This window comes from Triturus cristatus, chromosome 12, assembly GCF_964204655.1.
Source record: "Triturus cristatus chromosome 12, aTriCri1.1, whole genome shotgun sequence".
Classification (NCBI taxonomy): Eukaryota; Metazoa; Chordata; class Amphibia; order Caudata; family Salamandridae; genus Triturus; species Triturus cristatus.
Genome location: NC_140595.1, coordinates 656,734,591 through 656,756,906, shown reverse-complemented (window position 1 = coordinate 656,756,906; position 22,316 = coordinate 656,734,591). Strand labels below are relative to the sequence as shown.

Here is a 22,316-nt window from a genome sequence, read left to right as displayed (position 1 = left end):
TTATAGCACTTTGCTTATATAGGGGGGTGGGTTTAGGCAAATCTGTCAGCTAATATCACAGGGCTTTTCATTGTATATGGTCTGCTAATCATGCGAATGATAATACTGACCTGTATGTTTTCCAATTGTGGTGCAGTTATTGCTTATTAGAGTACGATAGTTTAAATAAATGTAAGCTTCTCTCGTGTCTCAGTTTTGTGTATGGTGGACAAGTGCGAGAGACAGCCCGAAAGGGGATGACCTGCTACCGAGATCCCCGAGAGGGTCGAGAGTGTTGTGTTCTGGGCAGCCAAACCACTTGCCTCTCTGGGAAGGTTAGGAGGGCAAGTGAGGCACTATAAGCTAGTCGGACTCTGGCAACATAGGTGCCGATCTGGTATGGCGACACAGTCCCTGCATACTGATGTATTATGGTCCCAAGCACTGTTGTGTTCCAGAGCAGAATACCTACAACAGTCTATCCACCAAGTTTCGAGATGCTAGACCCTCTAGTAGCCTCTCTGCACAAATACCCTTGGTACAAGAGTACCTGCATCAACTAATGTTTGTTTGTATGCAGACCAGACACTACTGCAGTGGAAGACCGATCTGCAAGTTGAGTAACTTAAAGGCCAGAAAGACCCATGACCAGAGTGGCCCAGCTGTCCTGTTTTCCCTTCCTCTGCAAACCAGATGACAACTGTGAAAGCATAAAACGCAAGCGACCCGCCGGACAAAACACATCAGAACCATAACCCCCCCAGGCCGGGTCCACAGAAAATGACTGTCTTCTTGCTCCAGAGACCCTCGCGAGCCAAGCCCCCTTTGGGTTCTGCCGGACTTGACCTCAAGTCCCCACTTGCTGCGTTTTTGTTACAGGTACCCTTCCATTGACTTTAACGTGTAGTGCTCGAGGCAATCAACTCGACCAGCACCTCTGCACCCGGACACCAGGGCAGGTAAATCCAAACTGCTGGTGGTTCTTTGGTCCTTGGCCCCTAAGTGCCTTCAGTACTAAAAGGCACCTTCAACAACTGTTCGCAAGTACATGTATGCAGTGTATGTTTCTCCCATAGGATAACATTATTGCGTTTGAGGCTCATACCTCAAAAACCATTATTCGAGCATTTTATTGTTTTACTGTAAAAACTATAACTCATAGTACTTACCTGATTCCGATGATCTTGGTGTTTAAAATGATATCAAAATCTGTGTTATTTTTCTAAATGAATTTTGTATTTCTATTTGAGTGTGTATCTCATTAATTGACTCTGTGTGTGCAATAAATGCTTAATACTTCCCTCTGATAAGACTAAGCTGCTCGCTGTTTGGACTTTTTGCATCATATGTCATTACATTGGCCCACTACATAAAAAGCCAGCTTCCTACAGACACTATTTATGCTCAAGTGAATTAATTTATTTTAAGCCCCAAAGAACCCAAGTCACCCTGGTGAAAAGTGACATGACCAAAATGAAAGGAAAGGATGGCTTGCCCCAAAATATTGACAGACTTTAGGTTTGCTGCTAGTAAATTTAGTGTGATGTGGTGTAAGGGGCGAAGTCCTTAATCCACTATATACTTTTTAAAGGTTAGGTTTTATATTCTTCATATTTATTTTCAGAAACGCTACGACTTATCAAAGCAATTTAGATTTCTAAAATAAATTACTGTTTCAATGTGATTTGTGTGGAGATTTACAAGTTACGGGCAACTAATATATGAACACAAATTTCACAGAAGTAATCCTATTCTTTAGGCATTGTGGCTCCATCCACCCTTACTGGCTGTACAAGACAGGGGGTTACTCTGCATTGAGAGCTTCAATAAAAGACGTTTTTTGAAGATTTAATATCAATATAAGTAGAATGGTATCTCATATCTTTTCTATGATTCATTAATCGGGAATAACTAGCCTATTTATAATATTCTGAGGCAAAAGTGGGCTGTGGAAAAGCTTAGAGTATGGCACATAATGGGCTAGTAGGCAGGAATTGTCCACTTGACTGGGGCTTTTGGCTCCATCCAGTCTTACTAGAGACATAAGACATGCAATTGAGAACTTCACGAAAACACGCTTGTTGAACAGTTAATCTCAATCTAACTCGAATGGCACCACGTGTTTTTGAAGGTTTATTAATTGAGGATAATTGTCTTAGTTTTAATAATCTAAGGCAAAGATGGTTTTGTGAAGCAGCATAGATTATAAATCATTATGTGGTACTTTGGATAGATCCTTGCACTCTGCATCGATCATGCATAATGCCTTGAGGACCTAACCTAATCTACAACATTAACAAACCTCACTGAACTCACTAATTGTATGTTGAAATTCTCGCACATACAATGCAGAAAACCTGGGTGTCAAGATAGGGCAAAACTCATTCATACAAGAGTGACGTTGAATAATTAGTATCTAATGGAGGTTAGTTTTGGAATGGACTGGATTGGTAACAGACGCTGAGATTACACTTTATTTCAAGATTACTGAAGATCACAAATAAGGTAGAGAACTAAAGTTAACGAGTCGAGAAGTATTTTTGTTTCTGCTGACTATGCACCTAAATATACACAAAAACAGAAAGTAATGTGCACCCAGATAGTTAGTGTTTTAAAATGAGTTGGACAAATTTAATGTGGGTGAGTAAAGCAATGTTTTACTTAATGATAAACAGGGGAAATAAAGAGAAAGTTGGAAATAATTTACTTCGGCAAGATGAAATGTATCTCTTGCTTTGTTTGGTAATCCTATAAAGGTAATATCCATTTTTTTCTATCACAGATGTATGCGCAGGTAAGAAGAAAACAGAAATTTGCTGTCTTTTGTACCAGAGGCAACGTTTTTATGAGTTGCAAGATATCTGCTACAGGATTCAGGCTAAATAAAGTGTACCCTACTGCCTAGCATAACAAGGGGTTTTACAGAAATAATGTTTTAAAGATGCGTTGTTGAAGACAAAGGAGAATACCAGTAAGGTTATACATTAGCCTTAAAGAGCATAGCTAGTTGACAATGCATTTTGGAATGCTGGATACCCGACAAGGTCCAAATGATAAAACGGTTATTTCAAATAATGTGACTAAAAGCAATTAAATTTGATTGCTCTTTGACAGGTCTGTAGATCTTTAATCTAGTTGTTTAATCAACTGCACACGTAATCTTCTCTGAAAATCTTTCTCTTCTTACAGGTTACACGTTCCACCACACGTCGCTCTGCAGAATATTGGAGATTATTACGTTCAACAACCCAATTTACCAAAATGAGCAATTGGGCATCATTTTATTTCACGATCTCAAGAAACAAACCATAAACCCCAATGTTTCTATAGTCGTGACCTACCCACCACACTGTACGCAACTCAGATTACGGTCGCCCAAATGCACACCAGGCATCAACAACGGTGGGTCGGCACTTAGTGGCATAGCTTGTGAAACAGAGGAACCTATTTCACCACTGCTTGAAAGAACAGATTACCAAGGTGGCAGCAAGAGAACATACGGGTTTTATTCCAGTCAGCTCCATCTTATAATATGCATTTAAATTTCACATCACGGTGCTCTGTGTCAATTAAGAATAAATACTGGGAGCAAACACTTGAAAAAAAAGAAAAAAAAAAAAATAAGTGCTCCCAGCCCCATAAGGAAGGTTCACCGAAAGTCAAAATGTTCTGTGGAGTAGTGTGACATCACTTCCCAATGCAGTAAACAAAGTTTACCAACTCACCTGTGGTCCCGGAGACGTTCATTGGCCTGGTAGTAACCAGCTATCACATAGTTATTTTCTTTGCACCAAGAATCAATCTACAAAAAAAGAACGACAGAAGTTAAGAATAAAAGAAACGCTGCTTAAAGCAAAAATCCCATTCGGCATCGTCACCTTCCAGCTGATGTAAACCAAAACTGGCATGAAGCTCATGCTATTTGTGCAACATATGTTACCTGACTGAATTTGAGTTGAAACTAACACTATTAAACCTGGCAGGGGTTAACTACATGAGAATTTTGCGGCGGGCTAAAACAAGACTAAAGTGAAGTGCCAAGCAATTATAACATTTGAGGTGTATGCTTTGTAAATGGTGACCATAAACATACAGCCTCTGTAGGTGGAACAATCCACTTTTTTAGGAAAAAGGTAGATTGTTTTGGATCGGAAGTTCAGAAGATTAAGGGCCCAGGAGCACGTGGTGGAACTTTATGAACCTATGCATGGGTCTAAACCACTTTAAATAGATGCAGATACCAGCAATAACATACCTGACCTCATATGGGAAACTATGGGGCACCCATGAAGTCACTATGCACACATTTGATAGGTGTTCTCGGCAGTGACATTTCCATTGTTATTCAGTCTCTGAAGGAGAGAAATAATGCACTCTGTACTTAAATCCTCATGCGACTAGGCTCAACAGGATCAACCATATGGAGACGTGCTCGCTGCATGTGTGCTTTTTTATCTTAAAGATACAGTTCTGAAATGTGTTTCCTCTGGCACACTGTACTCAATTCTCCCCAACAACAGTCAGCCTAAAGTTGTTGATGTTGAGCTTGTGTAATTGTCAGAAGACCACATCTAGTGAATTGGAGGCTAAAATTCAACAGAAACACCAACAGTAGTATAGAACTTTTAGTATGGGCTGAGGCTTGTGGAAGATGGTGCTTCCCCACATAGGCAAGAAAGGTGCACCTGCCAATATTTATCTTTTATTCTGTTCAGTGTTTCTTTTAAATACTACAAAAGCCAAATCAGTGCAGCACATTTATCCTTTGCATAAGGCGAGCATTACATTTGGTAACACTTATCATTTAAAAAAATATATAAAAGACAGAAGCAAAAAGAAAGGTCACGTTTTGGAATGAACGCAAGACAAAAGGTTCAGGAAATGATATGGGTTGAAAAGCCATTTCCAGCATCAGCAGACCTCCTTAGAGTAAGACTGTTCAGCAGGCTTGGGTATTTAGCAAATTAACTTGGTTGAAGTGGCCAGGTGCCACTACACAAAGAGGTGCACACTAGCGACTCCTGCAACTGTATCAGATTCTCTGTTGTGAATGCTGGGATAAGACACACTGTCTCATGGGAGGAATCCTGCTGACATTGCTGGTGTGCAGGCTGTAGGAACCAACATGATCCTCATCCCTGCATAGTGAATTAAAAGTATCACGTTGGTCCTGTTAAGATAAGGCTTCATATACCTAAAGGATGAACTCAGCAAAATGCTACGTACTGTGAAAAGCACAGAGACAACAAAACTAGTACCAACAGTCCAATACCACCAAATCCTACATACAAGTCTCAGTGCTTTATCATCTCTGGGAATCTCAAAAGGATCCATATCTGAGCACAACCGAAGACACCTGTACAGCATTGAGGCTATCAGCTCGTTGTTCACCCTCTGCAACATCCGCAAGATACTCACTGCTTGTGAAAACCACAAAATGCACTGCCTTCTCCAAGTAACAACAAAATTAGCACACACCCAAGAGTCTCAATACCCTGCCTTTCCCTTTTGCAAAGAGAACTGACTAACAACAATCTATTGTTAGGAACTATTGCAAAATCAGAGCTGATGAGGTGTCGCCAGGTATATAATAACTCTAGCATAGGCCATATACTTCTGCTTAATAATGTTAACTATCGTAACAGACCTTAGATGAAGGCACTGTTAAACAAGATATAGGCATTGTAGCAATAACCAGAATTACTGTCTATTCAGTTGAAGGGTACAAACTGAACAAAAACTTGGTGTGAAAAGTTAAAATGTTGTTTGAAAATTGACTATAAGGAAACTGCAATTAATTCAGAATTGTAAAGGACTAAAAGAATACGGTCTCTTTGCTCATCATCTCCCATCAATCAGGGTTTATCTATTAGATTTTATGTGAGAGAGAAGTTTCCTGATTAAATGTTTTAGCCTCTATGGACATTGTTAACAGATGTGTTAAACATGACCAGATGGTGCGTTTATTGTGTACATATTTAGAGTATATATACGGAAAACAACTGTTACTTCATTCTGGATAACAACATGGGTGCACCTTACTCACAGTTGCAGCATGCTCCCTGCAGGTCATGAATATTCAGAGGGCATAGAAAGGTATTTGGTCTCTTCTGGTCAGCTGGGCCTCAATGTGCCTGAGGCTTTTGAGCTGCCCACTTCCTTAAGGCCACCTTCATGATGAACCGAGTCAGTTGTGATGGTCCTTTTCCTTCCTGACAGAGGTATGCACTCTCCACGCACCAAGTACTATAGTGTTCACTTCTTTCACTGCAGGTCACAGTACCAGGAGTGGTCATGTCCCAAAAGGAGGACAAAGACCATATGGGGAAGGGCCACTATTTAGTTTAGGCACTCCATAGGACTGGGGTCTCCAACTTTTTGTGTAATAAGAACTGCTTATGGTCAGTGAAAATCATCCCAAACTATTAATTACAGTAGTGGCAACCCTATGCAAGTTTATCAGCCGTAAGCATGTCAGTGAAGAAAGGATTGCCAGTAGTCAGGGATGTGGAATTACTATATCCGGATGCCCAGCAAATATTGTTTGGGGTCAAGGGCAACAAGTTTTCATGTGTATTTTGTCCTTGGGATAAGTAGGCCCAACCCCCTGAAGCGTAAACACTTTGGCTGCCAGTTTGCAGTACCACATTATGGATCAGGGAAGGGCACGGTCTGCAGTTAAGGTAATATTTTTGTCCATATGTTAATGCTGTTCAAACTTGTATTCATGGTTCATTAATTGAAAGCCTTTATTATTAGGGTGAGCGCTCAAATTAAATGTTGTAAGCTCTGACTGCAGTACTGACAGTGGTTCCAGTATAAAAATGTATACACGTTTGTAGGAAGGTGGATATCTGACTATGGTTACCCCCAACTTTTTGCCTAGTGTCTAGCTGGTTTTTCGACTTAGTTGGCCTGAGATCCTGCCATTCAGGATCTCAGCCTATCTGCTCTCTCTTTAAAATGGACTCCATGTACCCTAGGTACATACACAATTGGTAAGGATCACCTTATTGGACCCTGTACAGTGTACCCTAGGTACCCAGGGCATAGGTGTACCCTAGGCCTCCCAGGGGCTGCAGCATGTATTATGCCACCCCTGGTCTGGCCTTCCAATTTGACACAACTGGCTGATCACTCAGCTGGGGTAAGTTGGTGTATCCACCTCTTACTTAGGTGTAGTATGCCTATACCTAACCTTAAATGGGACACATGTTAACCTATAAGTCACTCCTATGGCAGGCCTTAACAATCCTGAAGGCAGAGTGCTTGGTTTCATGTGAGATGGTGCTCTGGCATGAGCTGAGCCTGTCTGCAGTGGTCGGAACAACTTCCTTCTACCGTTTCCAGATATCGCCATACCATATACTCTTAAGTGCATTATGAACCTCGCAGTTAAATGCTATCTTTGGTTTGGCTTTATCAAAACATGTCGAGTAAGGTATCATACGAATTGGAATACTAACCCCTCGCCAATTCTGGCGACGGGGTTAGCATTCCACCCTTCTAGAGGGACACGACATGTACAGAACCTGAAACCCGGGTAAAATCAGACATAGCCTCAGCTCCACAAAATGGACGCTGCCACCACAGACACAAGTCTGCCCTCCTGCTGCTGGGAGTCCTTCCAGCTTGGGAGACGTGGACAAAGGGTTTCCTGCCAGGGGAGGTGCGAGCACCACCCCAGACAGGATTTTGTGTATTGGTCAGGTAGGGCTTGAAAAGAAACAGACATGCCTGAGGCTCACAAGGAGCCTCGGTGCATATGCCAGTTCTAACCGGTCCTGGGGCACACCAGCCCCAGACCTGGGGCGAGCTGGACAAAGGATTGGGGGTGTAACCACCCCCCTTCCTGGTCCCACCCTTAGGGAGGGACCTAGCAGGTAGTCCGGCCCCTAGAATCCGCTTAAAGGTAGGAGCTGTGTCCTAAGACTTCAGACATCCTGGAATCAACTTGAAACTAAGAAGAAGACGGGAACTTCGACGTTCTGCTGCACAGAAGACTGAAGGAAATCTCCCCTATGGTCAGGGAGTGACCATCTTGCTAACGCAAGCACCATCCAGCACATCGACGTCTGCTTTGCCGCCGCCTCCTGCCGGAGCCCGAGCCCAGAGACCGACAAGGACTGGACCTCCAGACCTCTCACCGCCCGATCCACAGTCCCTGCAAAGAAGGAACTCGTGGAGGCACCGAGACCCGTGGAGCCAGCCACCTTGGAAGACACTCGACTAAGCTGAAAGCGCGACAACAGAGGCTCCCTCCGAGTTGTGCTTTGGGTCCTGAGAAGCCCAACACCCGAGCACCATTTGCACCAAAGGTGAGCCCTCCAGCATCTCCACGATCTGCGTGGGGCCCCTCTGCACTTCGCGACTCGACGCGCCTAACCGGTTACTGGTCCGTTGACTAGTGGCCATCTTGGCGACCATCTTGAAAAACTACGACGCTGGTCTGGTTGCTCCAGACTGGCCCCTGCTTCCCTCCAAAGGAGCAGCCCCTCTGACCTTGCTGGTCAGAGCTAAAAGCTTTCTTCGATTCCTGCGACTCCTGCTTTTGCCAAGGCTTGTTTGCTTCTTCTGAGTCGCCGACACCGCCGACAGCGAGAGCCTGCGTGGAACAGCTCGTGAACCGACTCCTGGACGTTGACGACCTTCAGGGACCACGTGGCTGCAGAGACAAGCTACACCTCTTCACCTGTTTGCACCCGACATCGCCTGGTACCTACCTGGTGCCACGCCGGTCACTGGCTAGTGACTGTGAACACTGTCCCCTCTGCTTACAGGTCTTCTACACTTCCGATCCACCCTTGGATCCACCGCATCTCTTCTGGACCGACCGCCTGCAGCATCTTTGTCATCAGGCTCCATTGAACAGATAGACGAAACCCGACGCACTTCGTGCCCTATGCACCCGCTTCCTGTGGGTGAGGTAAAGCTGGCACTCCGGTGCACAAGTGTAGAGTAACATCTCTAGTGTCTAGGTTTGAAGTCTTGAATTCGTAGTCCAACCAGGAGACCCTTCTAGCAGTAACTTTTGAACATTTACGCACCCATTGGAAACCTGTGGGCGCCCGCGTGTAACTTTCCTCACTGCACACGCGACCCGTGGACCTCCTGGTCACTAACTAAAGCTAGCTCCTTGTAGGCCCAGAGATTCTAGAGGCCCTAGGCCTTCTCCCTTTCCTGTTCGTGGTACTTATACCACTATTTTAGTATATGGTTTGAGCGGCCACCAGGGCCTATCCATATAAAGTGCAACTTCTGTATATTGTAATACTTTCTTTTTTAACGATTTGTGCTCCTGTGCTCATAAAGAGTCTAGGGGATACTTTGAGTAATAAATACATATATATTTTGAATATATATCTGTGTGGTGTCCTTTCATTGGTATAAAGGGGGGTTACATATGGTAAAACAGCTTGCTTAACATGCCTAAACGAGTTTAGCCTGAAAGACTGCTTAGCCTACGCTACCACTAGGGCAGCTGGTCCGAAAAGGTTGACTTACAACCACACCATAAGGGTTGCTTGGCATGGTACAAGGTGGTCACTTTAATTAGTGAACATCATATACCAGGCCAACTTCCCACAACGTTTTCAAATTTTATTAAAGTAAGGCTATGTATAATGCTCCCAGAACGCTCTCTGATTTGCAGAAGCTTGAAAGAAAGATTTATGATTCTTTGCTTTCAAAATAAAATGTTCATAAAAAACGAAAGCAGGAAAAAAAACATTTTGCTAAACTACTGTAAAATTTCAGGTACCATTTCTTTGCAGCATCATTTGGTAAGATGTCTTGAAGCATGCTAGTATTTACCAAAAATATTCATAATGGAAAATCAGTGTAACCAGTTTCAATAAGATTATGGGAAACAAAAATAAACAAACATTGGCACAGCCAGTAGGTCCGAAATTGGTGGTCAGCTTTTTAGTTTTGTCAATGAGTGACTTGCTTTGGCTTGGTTTTTGTAAAACCTTATTGGTGTGAGACCTCACCATTATAACAAACATTGCAAAAGCAAAAATTGTTTTTAGGTCTCAAAACGCACACACTGCCACAGTAGTTACTGCCACTGAACAAAACTACTTTGTGTGCAGATATGCTCCTTGTGAAAGAGCAGAATGCTGTCACTCACGGGGGAGGGAGAGAGAATTTTAATAAAACACAAAAGGTCAGTCAACACCAGACCAAATTAGAGGCCCAATTATTAAAGAAAGACTCAAAAGTGAACCCATGGTATATGTCCTTGCATTAAGTGCACCTATACGGCTTCTGTGAATTCCAAAGAATTTACAAAAGTAGTACAAGAAATAGTACTCCTAGATAATATCTGTGAACTGCATTTCTGCATGAGCAAATATGCATGTCTAGATTTCCTCGTGCGAAAATCTGAGTGTTTGCAAGTTCACTTTCCCTCCAACCACTTTTCTCCCAACCCTGGAAGAAGGTTTACATCTGCCATTGTCAGGAGTAAATTTCCAACATTTCTCAGTACGGGAAAAGAGAGAAGAGTTGTTGAAAACCCTTGAAAAATGCAAGTTAGTAGGTTTATACAGACTCAAAAGGGCATTCTAACCCTGGGACTATTGTTTACCACTACCTTCTGCCACAACATGTAGATCTGCAAAAACGTGGCAACATAAGGGGATTCCAAGTATTTAAACACTACTATGGTATGAGCCCTGGCATAATCAGAGAGGCTATATCAGAGCTCTTATATAATGAGGTTGCTGCCATAATTTGTCACTGCACTACATGGCACTGAAGGGGCAAGTGGATTTTGTTCCAGAACAAGTAGATTCATGAAGCAACCTGCCCCATGGACAAGTAGATATTTTATTAAATTCCACACCCCTGCAGTAGTAAAGTAAAAAGGGATTTTTCAGTTTGTAATGCCTTTACATGGGTAATCCATAGCAGCCATAGCTGTGATGGCTGTTGCACCAAGGTAATAATGTTAGTAATACGTCTCCAACCCCACATGAATTATCATTCAACATCAGATTTAAATATAATTTGGAAATTCAACAATTTTTCTCCAAACATCAGCTAGTGAGTTCAGACAATATACACAGTGTCATCTCTAATATACACTTTCTAATTGTGATACACATATATTAATTCAGCCAAGCAAATGTTTCAAATTCATTCAGGTGGGTTGGACACAGGAAAGGTACTTAAAAGTAGTTGGAACACTGGCAGTCGCTCACTAGCTACTCATTGGAGAAGCGTGCCTTAGTACATCAGTCACACTGCATACAACCTCCCAGTTGAACAAAGAGAACATTACAGGAAGGGAATAGCCATGAGTGGATACCGATCCACAAACTTTTGCATAAATAGATATTTAGACCATACAATTTCAAGCATTATCTTGTGTCTAGGTTTAAAGGAACTCATATTTAAGCTACTTTGTACAATTCAGTTGAAGTGGCTTCTATTTTACTAAACTGATCACTGACTTGTCATAAGATCTCCAATAAAGCAGAGTGTGGCTGGCAGCATTCTTCTTCCACAAAGTCTTCTGTTGCGTGTTGAACCTAGCTAGATAATTTTTAGAATACAGAGCAAGATCATACCTTTTTTACTTTAATAACTGACTAGGAAAAACAAGTCCATTTCAAGTAGGCATTCTATCCTTATTTTATCAAACGGTTATCCGAAGTTCTGCACAAAATAACCCCAAGCAGTGACAGCCCGGGTTTTCTCTGACACTGCCCTGTAATTAAACAAAAGGTAGGAATTATTTAAATAGTTCTCTCTCATTCATGAAAATGTTACTGTGCTGTTGTGGCCACAACAACCGCACCTCTCTAGCAGGTCAGTAATAACACAGAGTTCACCCATACATATGCTCCCTGACAAACTTTAATCAGAATGCCAGCCATTTCGAAACATCACCCAACCATAGTCAATAGTATGTGTGCAATGATTTCATTTTATTCAGTGTAGTAATGACAATTCTTAAGAAGCTGATTTATTTGGGTAATTGAACAATGAACCGAAAGCAGCTCGGAGTATACAGGACTGAATTAAGAGTCACTTCTCCAGTGTAAGACAGCAAATATGTCTCTTTCTGGGTGCTGGCCCCATCTATATTATATTAGGAATACTGAAGGATATTGATATCTGTTGGACTTGGCCCTTTTTGCATGGTCATCCCTAAACTTTTTGCCTTTCTGCTAGCCTGTTTTCTGACATGGTGTTGGTGGATTTAGGTCTCTGGGCTCTTTAGCACTGCTGTGCGTGTCCTCTCTGTGGTAAACATGGTATGATTGGTCTACACCTGTTCGGCATATTTAATTAACCTGTCAGTCCCTTGTAAAGTGGTATCTCAGATACCCGGGGCCGGTAAATTAAATACTACTGGTGGGCTTGCAGCGCTGATTGCGCCACCCACCAAAGTAGACTTTCAACCCTGTCTCATGCCTCTGCCATTGCAGGGCCTGTGCGCGCATTGTTACTAATGCTGTGACGTGGCACCTAAGTGTGTGCCATGTCTGTGACCCCCCTTTTCCTGCATGTCAGTCACCCCTAAAGTAGGCCCTAGCTAGCCCTATGGGCAGGATGCATTGTACGTAGAAGGTAGGACATGTACCTTAAGTGTGTGACATGTCCTGGTAGTGACAAACAGCCATTTTGGTTTCTCACTGCTGTGAGGCTGCCCTCCCTTAGGAATGCATTGGGGATTCCCTGATAAGAGTTTCAGTGGTAATTCCCGATATGGGAGGAGCAGCGTGGTCAAGTTTGGTATGGATGGAATAGTAATAATAAATGCTGCGCAGTGGTGTTTGCAGATTTATTATCACTATTTTAGAAATGGCACTTCTTAAAGTTGGCATATCTGTGTGCTATGTGTCTGCCTGCCTGATCTGGATTGCAGGTCTGGCGGGACGCACTGCTCAATCTACGAGGGTTCGCGCACGAAGGTAAGCTCACCTTTGAAGAGACTGCTTCTCCCTTAACTGACTTCACCCACAAGGGCCTAATCGCAGGAGGCCTCCTGAACGTCAGATCTCTACCGAAGCATGCCACTGAAATCAATCTCCTTATAGAGTCACACCACCTAGACGTACTTTTTCTAACCGAGACTTGGACACATGCCAACTGTGAGACCGACTTAGCATCCGCTTGCCCTTTAAACTTTAACATCCTACATCTCCCCAGATCCAAAGGCCGCGGTGGCGGAGTTGGCGTCATCTTCCGAGCCTCGTGGCAATTGAACACCATTGACATAGACCCTGTACCCGGAATCGAGCTCTTTGGTCTGACTATAAACTGCCACCCAGGAGTCACCTTTACGGTGATCATCTGCTATCGACCGCCTGGGGCGTTTTCCCTCTCGCAACAGCAAGCGCTCCTCACGATCATCACAAACATGGCAACCTCCCATAACAAACTTATTATTCTAGGAGATTTCAATCTCTGGCCAAATGGCAGCCTAGACATAGGTTTAGACAACCTTCTGCTGTCCTGTGAGAGCATGGGGCTTCACCAACTGATAAAGGACCCCACTCACTCCGCAGGCAACCGTCTTAACCTTATCTTTTCAAGTCCCGGTCTATCTCAAGTAGGCGACATTCTGCCTATGAGCTGGACAGACCACTCGCTCATTAAACTTTACATCAACAACGCCACAATAAGAAAGCCCAAGAATCACTCTCCACCACAATTTTCTTATCGAAACTGGAAAGCTCTAGAAAAACTCAGCGCCTCCACCAAAGTTTTCGAGGTGCAGGATAGTTTCTCTCCTACCAGCTCGGTGGAAAACAATTACAGATCCCTCAGCTCGAGAATTACCTCCATCGCGGACTCGGTTGCCCCTCTAAAACACTGTAAACCCAAAGGTAGAGCACCTGCTCCCTGGTACAATGACTCCCTGAAAACCCTCAAATCAGCCTGTAAACAGGCTGAGAGAAAGTGGAGACACGGATACTGCGACAACAACAAAGCCCTCTGGAAAAACTCACTCCGTGATTACAAATCTGCCATCGCAGAGAGTAAATCAAATTATTACTGCTCCACCATAGCCAACGCGGCCAACAGTCCAAAAAGTATATTTCAGATCCTGGATAATATTATACATCCTGACTGCGTCAAAAACTCCATTCCCCCTTCTCAGACCCTTTGTGATAACCTTGCTCAGTTTTTTACCGACAAAATTGAGACTATCATCAACAATCTGGCAACGCCCCCATTACATATCCACCCCACCCCTCCCGAAGCTGGCTCCACCAATCTTGATTCTCCGAGGTCAGCCTGCCCTCCTATGAATAGGCTCCTGGCTTTACCCTTGATCTCTCAAGCAGAACTTGAGAAAGTGGCACTGGGCATCACCTCGGGATCTCCCCTTGACCCTCTGCCTCCGAAAATCTGGAAAGCATGTGGGCACGAATTATTCCACACTCTCCGGATGATTTGCAATCAATCTCTCAGCTGTGGTCTCGTCCCCATCCCCTGGAAGCAGGCGCTCATCACCCCGCTATTAAAGAAACCTACGCTAAATCCAGAATGTTTGTCCAACTTCAGCCCCATATAACTTCTGCCTTTTCCGGTGAAGGTGCTTGAACGTTGGGTCAGCAACTGCCTCTCAGCCCACCTCGAGCAGCACCACGTGTTGGACGAATTCCAATTTGGTTTTCGCCCAGCCCATGGCACTGAAACTGCTGTGCTCACTGCCATGGAGGAGCTTCGAATGCGTGCAGACAGGGGCCAAGCCGTGGCCTTGATTTTATTAGACCTGTCTGCCGCATTCGATACTGTCAATCATGGGACCTTGCTTGAGAGGCTGAGAGAGGCAGGGATCGACGGCACGGCGCTGCTCTGGTTTCATTCATATCTCAGTGACAGGAAACAGGCTGTATCCCTTCCCCCCTTCCAATCGGTCTTCTCCCCTGTCCCTCACGGTGTTCCTCAGGGCTCCTCCATCAGCCCGATTCTTTTTAATGTTTACTTGAAACCACTGGTCACTTTAATCAAATCGCACAATATGACCACAGTAAACTATGCGGACGACACCCAGCTCCTTTTCTCTTGGGAGGGCGAAGACTCCATCTCTTTAGAAGCCTTCCATAACTGTTTAAGAGACACCGCAGGCTGGTTGCACCGGAACTCCCTCCAGTTCAACTCCTCGAAAACCGAGGTTCTGTTCTGTCCCGCGAACCGCATACCCCGCCCTCTGCCTGCTGAGTTCTGGCCCCCGGAAAACTCTAACAACCCGCCACCTGTTACCAGTGTTCGCAACTTGGGCGTCATGCTAAATCACCAACTGAGCATGGAAACGCAGGTCTCAAGAACAGTCGCCACCTGCTCAGCCCTTATGCGCTCACTGCGCAAAGTCCTGCCTCTACTACCACCTTCTGCCCGAGCATTGATAGTCAGGTGCACTATTCTTAGTCGCCTTGACTACTGTAATGCCCTTCTGTTTGAATCCCCAGCGACACTGCTGGACAGACTCCAACGAGTTCAGTCGGCAGCAGCCAAACTGGCTCTTGGTTGGACCAGGAGATCCTCGGCCACCGCTGCCTTGGCCGAGCTGCACTGGCTGCCTTTGAAGCAACGCATTGCCTTCAAAGCCCTTTGCTTGGTCTTTAAGGCACTACACGGCACAGGACCCAGACCTCTTCAACGTCTGTTCTCGTGGTACATCCCCACCAGAACACTTAGGTCTACAAACGCCTGCCTTGTGAAAGTACCTAGATGTAAGAAGGCCAGGACTGGGGGAAGATCGTTCAGAGTAGCTGCAGCCAAGCTGTGGAACAGTCTGCCTGCCGATATTCGCCAAATCCCCCATCTCCTACCCTTCAGGAAACGAATCAAAACATGGCTCTTTCCTCCACCCCTCTAAGCCCGCCAGCCATAGTTCATCCCCCCCCGTCTAAAAACCCAGGAGTTAGTTACCAGCGCCAGGATACCTGCCAGGTGACAGCCGCGCTCTATAAATATTTTAAATAAATAATTAAATAATAATTAGAGAGGCAGGGGCTGGTGAGGTGTGTGTGGCTCCAGGAGAGACAGGGTGAGTCAGCGCTAGGCTGAATAGGGCATTTGTATTTGGAGTAGTGGGTGGAGTAGTCCCATAACCCTGAATAGGTCTGTGTCTGCCTATGTGAATGTTGGCTCCGCCCCCTGTGGTGTGTCTGATGACAGAGCCCCAATCTGACAAAAGGGGAAGTGGAGCCCTGTAAACAAAGTGATCCACACTCCCCAGAACCAGTTAGGACTGGTTCCCCCAAACCCTGTGCCAGGGCAGACAAAGGAATTTGGGATATAAATATTGGGGCTGTGACCCCATGTGTGTGCTGTTCCTGTGTTTCCCTGTGATGTGGGGGCTTGCTGCTGCTGAGCCCCAGGAGGAACTGCCGCAAGGGACTGCCTACCTGCTGGAGGGCCCTGTGTGCTGGCCTCCCTGGGCCCAGATCTGCCCCTTTAACTGTGAGGGCCCTAGTGCCTCGTGAGCGCAATGTATGGACTGCCAGGTGAAGAAGGAGCGCGGGTGTCTGCAATGCTGGGCTGCGATGGGCTGTGAGGGAACCCCAGCGTGTGGGATTCCCCTGCGCTGTTTATTGGAGCAGGAGCCCATCCTGCGTTTTGCCAATCGAGCGGGAGCCCACCCCGCATTGTGGTGTGCCATTGCAGAAGCCCACCCCGCATTGTGCGCTGCTTGCTTTATTTTTGCAGCGGGAGCCCACCCCGCAATTGCAGCCGCATTGGAGTTTATTTTATTGACGGGAGCCCACCCCGCATTGCCTGTGAAGCAGGAGCCTACCCCACGTTATTGCCTGTGAGGCGGGAGCCCACCCCGCAGTGAGGAGCCACCTAGAAAAGGAGCCGCCTCGATCGAACGGTGATCCGGAAGCCAGGCAGGCTGCCTGGTTGTGGGCAGGGCCTGCTGCCCGGGTGTGGCCAGGAGAAGCCCTGGTGGAGAGGGGACGGTCGAGGCACATTGCAGGTGACTGTCCCCTGCCAAAAGGAGTCCAAGAAGGAGCCCCGGTGAGTGGGGGCTCTCCAAAGGATTACAGTTGCCGCCAGGGGCACGAGAGGCGTCCCGGTACAGGGGGGCTGAGAGCGGGACCTGTCGAGGAACCTTTGCAGTGCCAGAAGACCAGAGGAGGCTGAAAACAGCCCCACAGAGCCCCGGTGAGTGGGGGCTGAGAGTCAGCTGTTGGGGGGTTGGTCGAGGCACATTGTCGGTGCCTGGAGCCGTATTGGTGCTCCTGAGGCACGTGTAGTGTCAGTGCCTGCATTATTTTTCCCAGGTGCACCGCAGTTGCGGGCAGCTGCAACGTTTGGGCAATTTGATATTTAGGAGTCCCAGAGAGGGGCTGCCCCCAGAACACAGTGGTGCCCAGGCTAATTTGGCACAGCTGACCCGCCGGTTGAGGGCAGCTGTAACAACGGGGGCATACTATTTTTATTCAGGAAGGGTGGAGTTGTACTCCACACCCCTGGGCATCTGCGCACTGTGTTTTCGCTGCTGAGGCAGCCAGGGGGCCATTCGAGAGGCCTCATTTTGCGCCCTAACTTTGCGGGACATGGGGCTTTTGAGCCCCAGTAAAAGGCCAGTTGGCCTGGGGTCAGTTCAGTGATTACGCTAAGGCCTGGGGTCAGTTCAGTGATTACTCTAAGGTGCTGTGTGCACTTTATGGGTGTACTGATAGGGCGCAAGGCCCTAAGGTGATGTATGCACCTGGTCAGTGTACTGTGGTGCACTGCTGACTTATGTATTATGTGTTTTATGCCTGAAGTGATGATAATGCAAATGTCATGCTATGATTTTTAGGCCTAATGAGATTGCATAATGTGTTTATGCTAGTGATAATGCAGAGTACAGTATTTTGCCAGTAGTTACTGGTTGTGATATTTTTACTACTTGTGCTACTTTTACTACTTGTGTTTCTGATGGTTCTGGCAGTTGTCTTATTGGCCCTGTCATGTATATAATCCCCTGAGAATATTGCCCAGTGCCAGTTGGCACAGTGTATATTGTGTGATTATGATTCTAATGTGTTTTGGATAATACAAAGGCTATTTTTTTTTATATAACCTTGTGTGGAGTTTCTGTTGTGGTGTGCCTAGTGTGTTGCGCAAATGCTTTACACATTGCCTCTGGGATAAGCCTGACTGCTCGTGCCAAGCTACCAAGGGGGTGAGCAGGGGTTATCTTCAGTAAGTAAGTCCCTTGCCCGGACTAGAGTGGTGGTTTCTGCCTGGCTTAGGCGCATGCCATGGCCAACTAGAATCCCATTTCTAACAATATACAAGACATTGTCTTCCTAAGGATGGTAGGTGTCTGGATTAATGAAGCATCTACTTTCTAAATCAAATCTTTACACTGAGATATGAGCAAACCAAGAGCAGCTTTAAGTCTCCTGCCTTAAAATAAGAATTGCTGAAAATTGTACATTCATGTGGAATCACTCTGTAAGCAAACATGAGATCGGGACAATTTTCGCTCCGCCTCAGCCATGCACCTCTGCATACGTTTTTTCCAGGATCTCCTTTAGAGTATGGTCATACCTCTCAATTAAGTTGTTGGCTTGACAGTGAGGTGTTGAAAAGTGTAATGTCCCAGACACCTACATTTACAGAACTCAGGAGGCGGGCATTGAAATTCAACACCCACTCAGTGAAGATCTCCTTAAAGGAGCAATATGCACAAGAAAAAAATAACTAGTAGAAAGTCGGCAATGCTGTCAGATGAGGAAAGAGACAAATCACTGCCAAGCTTAATCCACCTAAAGTAAACTCATCACCCTGAATTTCAAAGGGCCATCTAATTCATCCTGAGTTCCGGTTTCATTACAGAAGAGTACAACCATATGGGAATCATTCTTCACAATGAGCCCAAAGGACCAGTATAGCTAGAACTGTTTTGCTATGATTCCTCTGTACAGCTTTGCTGCGGTAGCTGGCTACGCCTTGCCGGTTAGGCCTAATAAGGACTAAACTATTATGAGGTTTTTTGTGCTCACATGAATTGAGGATGTGGTTCTGTAATTACAACTTGACTTAACTGTAGGAGGTGAAGCAAAGCTGTACTTACATCGGTTTCATCCCTTTCTGAAATTGCTCTGAAAATTAAAAATACAATTAAACTAAATGTTACACACATTTTTGCTATCTGTAGATGCTAAGGGTACCGCCATCTGTTCAGTTAAAAGCAGAAATCTAATTAACTACACATTTAGTTTTATGATAATAACAAGTTGTATTTCTTAATTGAACAATAGCCCCATTGTGTTTCTTAAACTGACTGAGGTTTTCTATGGATTTCCATCGAAAATTCCCAAGATGTGCGCTTACAACAGGAACTGTTATCAATGTTAAGGAGCAGAGATAAGTTAATTTTCATTGTTGTCCTAAGAGTATAGATCTCCAGCTCGAAAAGGCATTCAGGTCACTACATGAATCAGTAAATTCGGTTTGCACAAGATTATTTGTTACATTGATGTTTGAAACACTAGGATTGCGGTCGTGTTTTTAATAGCTCAAACATAGCTCAACATTGTTAAGTTGCTATTTATATTACAGAACATTCACTAGCTACCTGGCTTTTTAGAACTTTACGCGGACATCATTCCGAGGTTGTGAGTTTTCCCAGTTGGGGTTCACCTTGGAAAGAGTTCATTCCCAAGTCACATTTGGGGTGGCTGAGTGATTTAGAAGGTGCAATGTATTCCCATGGATGAACTTGTTTGGTGGGAGGTCCAACCTAGCCTTTGTGAATGCATGTGTAGTGGGTTGTCTTTGTGCTGTGGTTTGAGTCTTGATGTCAACCTCCAAACCAATACGGTCTGCCATTTCATTGCCACTAGTTTGGTCTTGATTGATCTCATGCGGATGAAAGTGGTGTGCTGTATCCAGTCTCCATCATGGTCCTTTGTCTGTGTCCTTTGTGGTGATGTAAATTGCCTCACGGTAAAGAGAATGGTTGTGGTAAGTCATGCCAAGAATTCCACCAGAGACAATTAAGAAAGCTGAGATGAATATGGGCTGTGCTGGTGATTACACTGCTCCAGAGGCAGTGCACTGGTCTAGTGCTAAACCGGTAACTGAGCTGGTGCTTCCTGTGTAATCCTACTTTCTGTTACTTTAACTGTGAGAATGAGAAAGCTAATTAACTAATTAGAAATGTGTATTCACAATTATTATTACAATAATATTAGCACGGATACATGAACTGTTCATATTGTTCAAAACCCTATATGTAGACTCGGACGACCTAGTGCTGATAAGTCGGACCCCCATCGGTCTTCAACACCGCTTGAATATGATAAACAACTTCTCACAACGGAACGCCCTAAAAATAAATTATAAAGAAAACAAAAATCATGGCAGTAAATTATCATAAAAAGAAAAAAGAAAAAAAAAAAAAAACACTGGTATTTAGACGGAGAATGTCTGGACCAGACAACCAGCTACAAATACCTTGGAATACTTCTGGACCACAAAAGCTCATTTAAGCCCCAGCTGGAGTCCCTGCGGAGAAAGGGAATTATGACCTATCTAGCGATGTAACCACTGAAGAAAATGCTGCCTGACCGAACTCTCAATCCCTTGCTACAGGTATTGTGTGCAAAATTGCAGCCAACTCTAACATACGGGAGCGAATTTCTTAAAGGGTAAAGATGCTACAGCTCTGGGGATAGTAATAGCTAATTGTTACAGAGCAATTTTCCATCTACCAAAATATGTTTCACCGGCCCAAATGCGGCTAGACTTTGTGCTCCAAAAACAATCGGTGAAAAGAAGGGGCGCGTACATAAAAAGTTGGCACAAGATCCGTAGCGCCAAGGCAGGATCTCTAAACTCCAATCTCTGGATCGAGTCGCTTTGCCATGGAAAATCATCAATCCAAGGAATATTTGTTTGACTCCCTTAAGTTACTGGTGATTGTCAGACTTTTGGGGAACTCCAACAGATCATGTATCTTTTGAAAAAATTGTTAAAAAAGCAATACAAAAGTTATCTGTCTTAGAAGACAAGGAAACGATTGCCAAAAGGGTACATGGCTGGATAGTGCTCAGTGATTACGAAGCACTCAAACCGCAATCTTACTTGAAAACAGGAGTCAAAATAAAGATGAAGGAAACATTTCTAAAGTTATGACTAGGAGTCGTTCCGATCATCCCACATCTTCCACCATGGGAAAGGAGAGGAGGTCCACAGCCCTGTCGCCTATGTGGAAGAGGCAAGGAGGATATCATCCATGTCCTCTGCATCTGCCCTAATTTAAAGGACACAAGAAGCACTTTATTACGACCATTATTCAAGCGGCACAGCACCAGGACCTGCAGTCAGGCAGTAAAACTGTGCTTCAATTCAACCAAGGTACAGCTAAACTGCCGGCTCACAATTTTTTTTGAAACAGTAACCAAGAGACTCAAAAACATCCAGCAAGTGGACACTGGCCACAAAATATAGCTGAACCGGGCACCCCTTGAAGCTAGCCCCAAAAAACTAACAATAGCACCTGAAGCTAGATCCAGCAATCTAACAAAAGCACTTTACAGTCGCACATGCACTTTAAACCAACGATGGCACTTCAACCAACAATGGGTATTGGCTGCTCAACTGAGGAAAGCTATTGCCAGCCTAGCTCGTTCTGTTGTACAAGCACTTTAGACTCATTGAGGAGCGTAATCCCCAATTGTGTGATTTTAAATAACGCATAACTATGGCTTTTTAATACTGTTTTATTTATTGAATTGTGAATAAGAAACTTTTTACTATTCCATGTATGCAAAGGTTTTAATTAATCATGCATAATAAAATTACTTACTTACTACATGTAGATTCAAATTTATTGGCAAGTAGCAAATTTGGGCTCATTTTTTATGGGAGCACATTTACGACACTGAGCACACTTTGGTTTTGTAAAGAGCACTCTCTTGCTCAATCTAATGATTTGACTATTTGATTTTGATCTTTTAATTTGGCTTGCATGTTGTTTCTTTAGGCAATTTTTGTCCTGTAAGCATAGTATTTTACAGATTTGTACTATTTTTGTTAGTCACATTTACTACTGTAATGGTAATTATACATACTGCATTAATATTACACATTGAAAACACAAAGAGGGTGCCTTTGATGAAATTGTTCATGGCAGAGTTTCTGAATCCATCTGGCCTTACCCTGATACGGAGGATCGACCCTTCTTGGTAGATTAGACACGATGACCAGACATTCCCTACTTAACAGTGTGTTGCAAACTTCGGCTATGTGCAATTAAAGCGACAACAGTGCTCTGGTCTATCAGTTTGATGATGTAAGCAAGTATTTTTCATTTCTGATTTTGGGATTAGGGTCTGCAATGTTAACTATTTATCATAGATCAT

At 44.4% G+C, this 22,316-nt stretch overlaps 1 protein-coding gene across 1 annotated transcript in view; it reads right to left on the bottom strand.

Moving 5' to 3' along the window:
• The window catches only part of EMC8 (ER membrane protein complex subunit 8), a 52,305-nt gene that overhangs the window by 28,337 nt on the left and 1,652 nt on the right, over positions 1-22,316 (bottom strand). Inside the window, exon 2 of the mRNA XM_085638220.1 lies at positions 3,705-3,781. Within this exon, the coding sequence (XP_085494346.1) occupies positions 3,705-3,781 (77 nt within the window). The remainder of the gene's footprint in view (positions 1-3,704; positions 3,782-22,316) is intronic.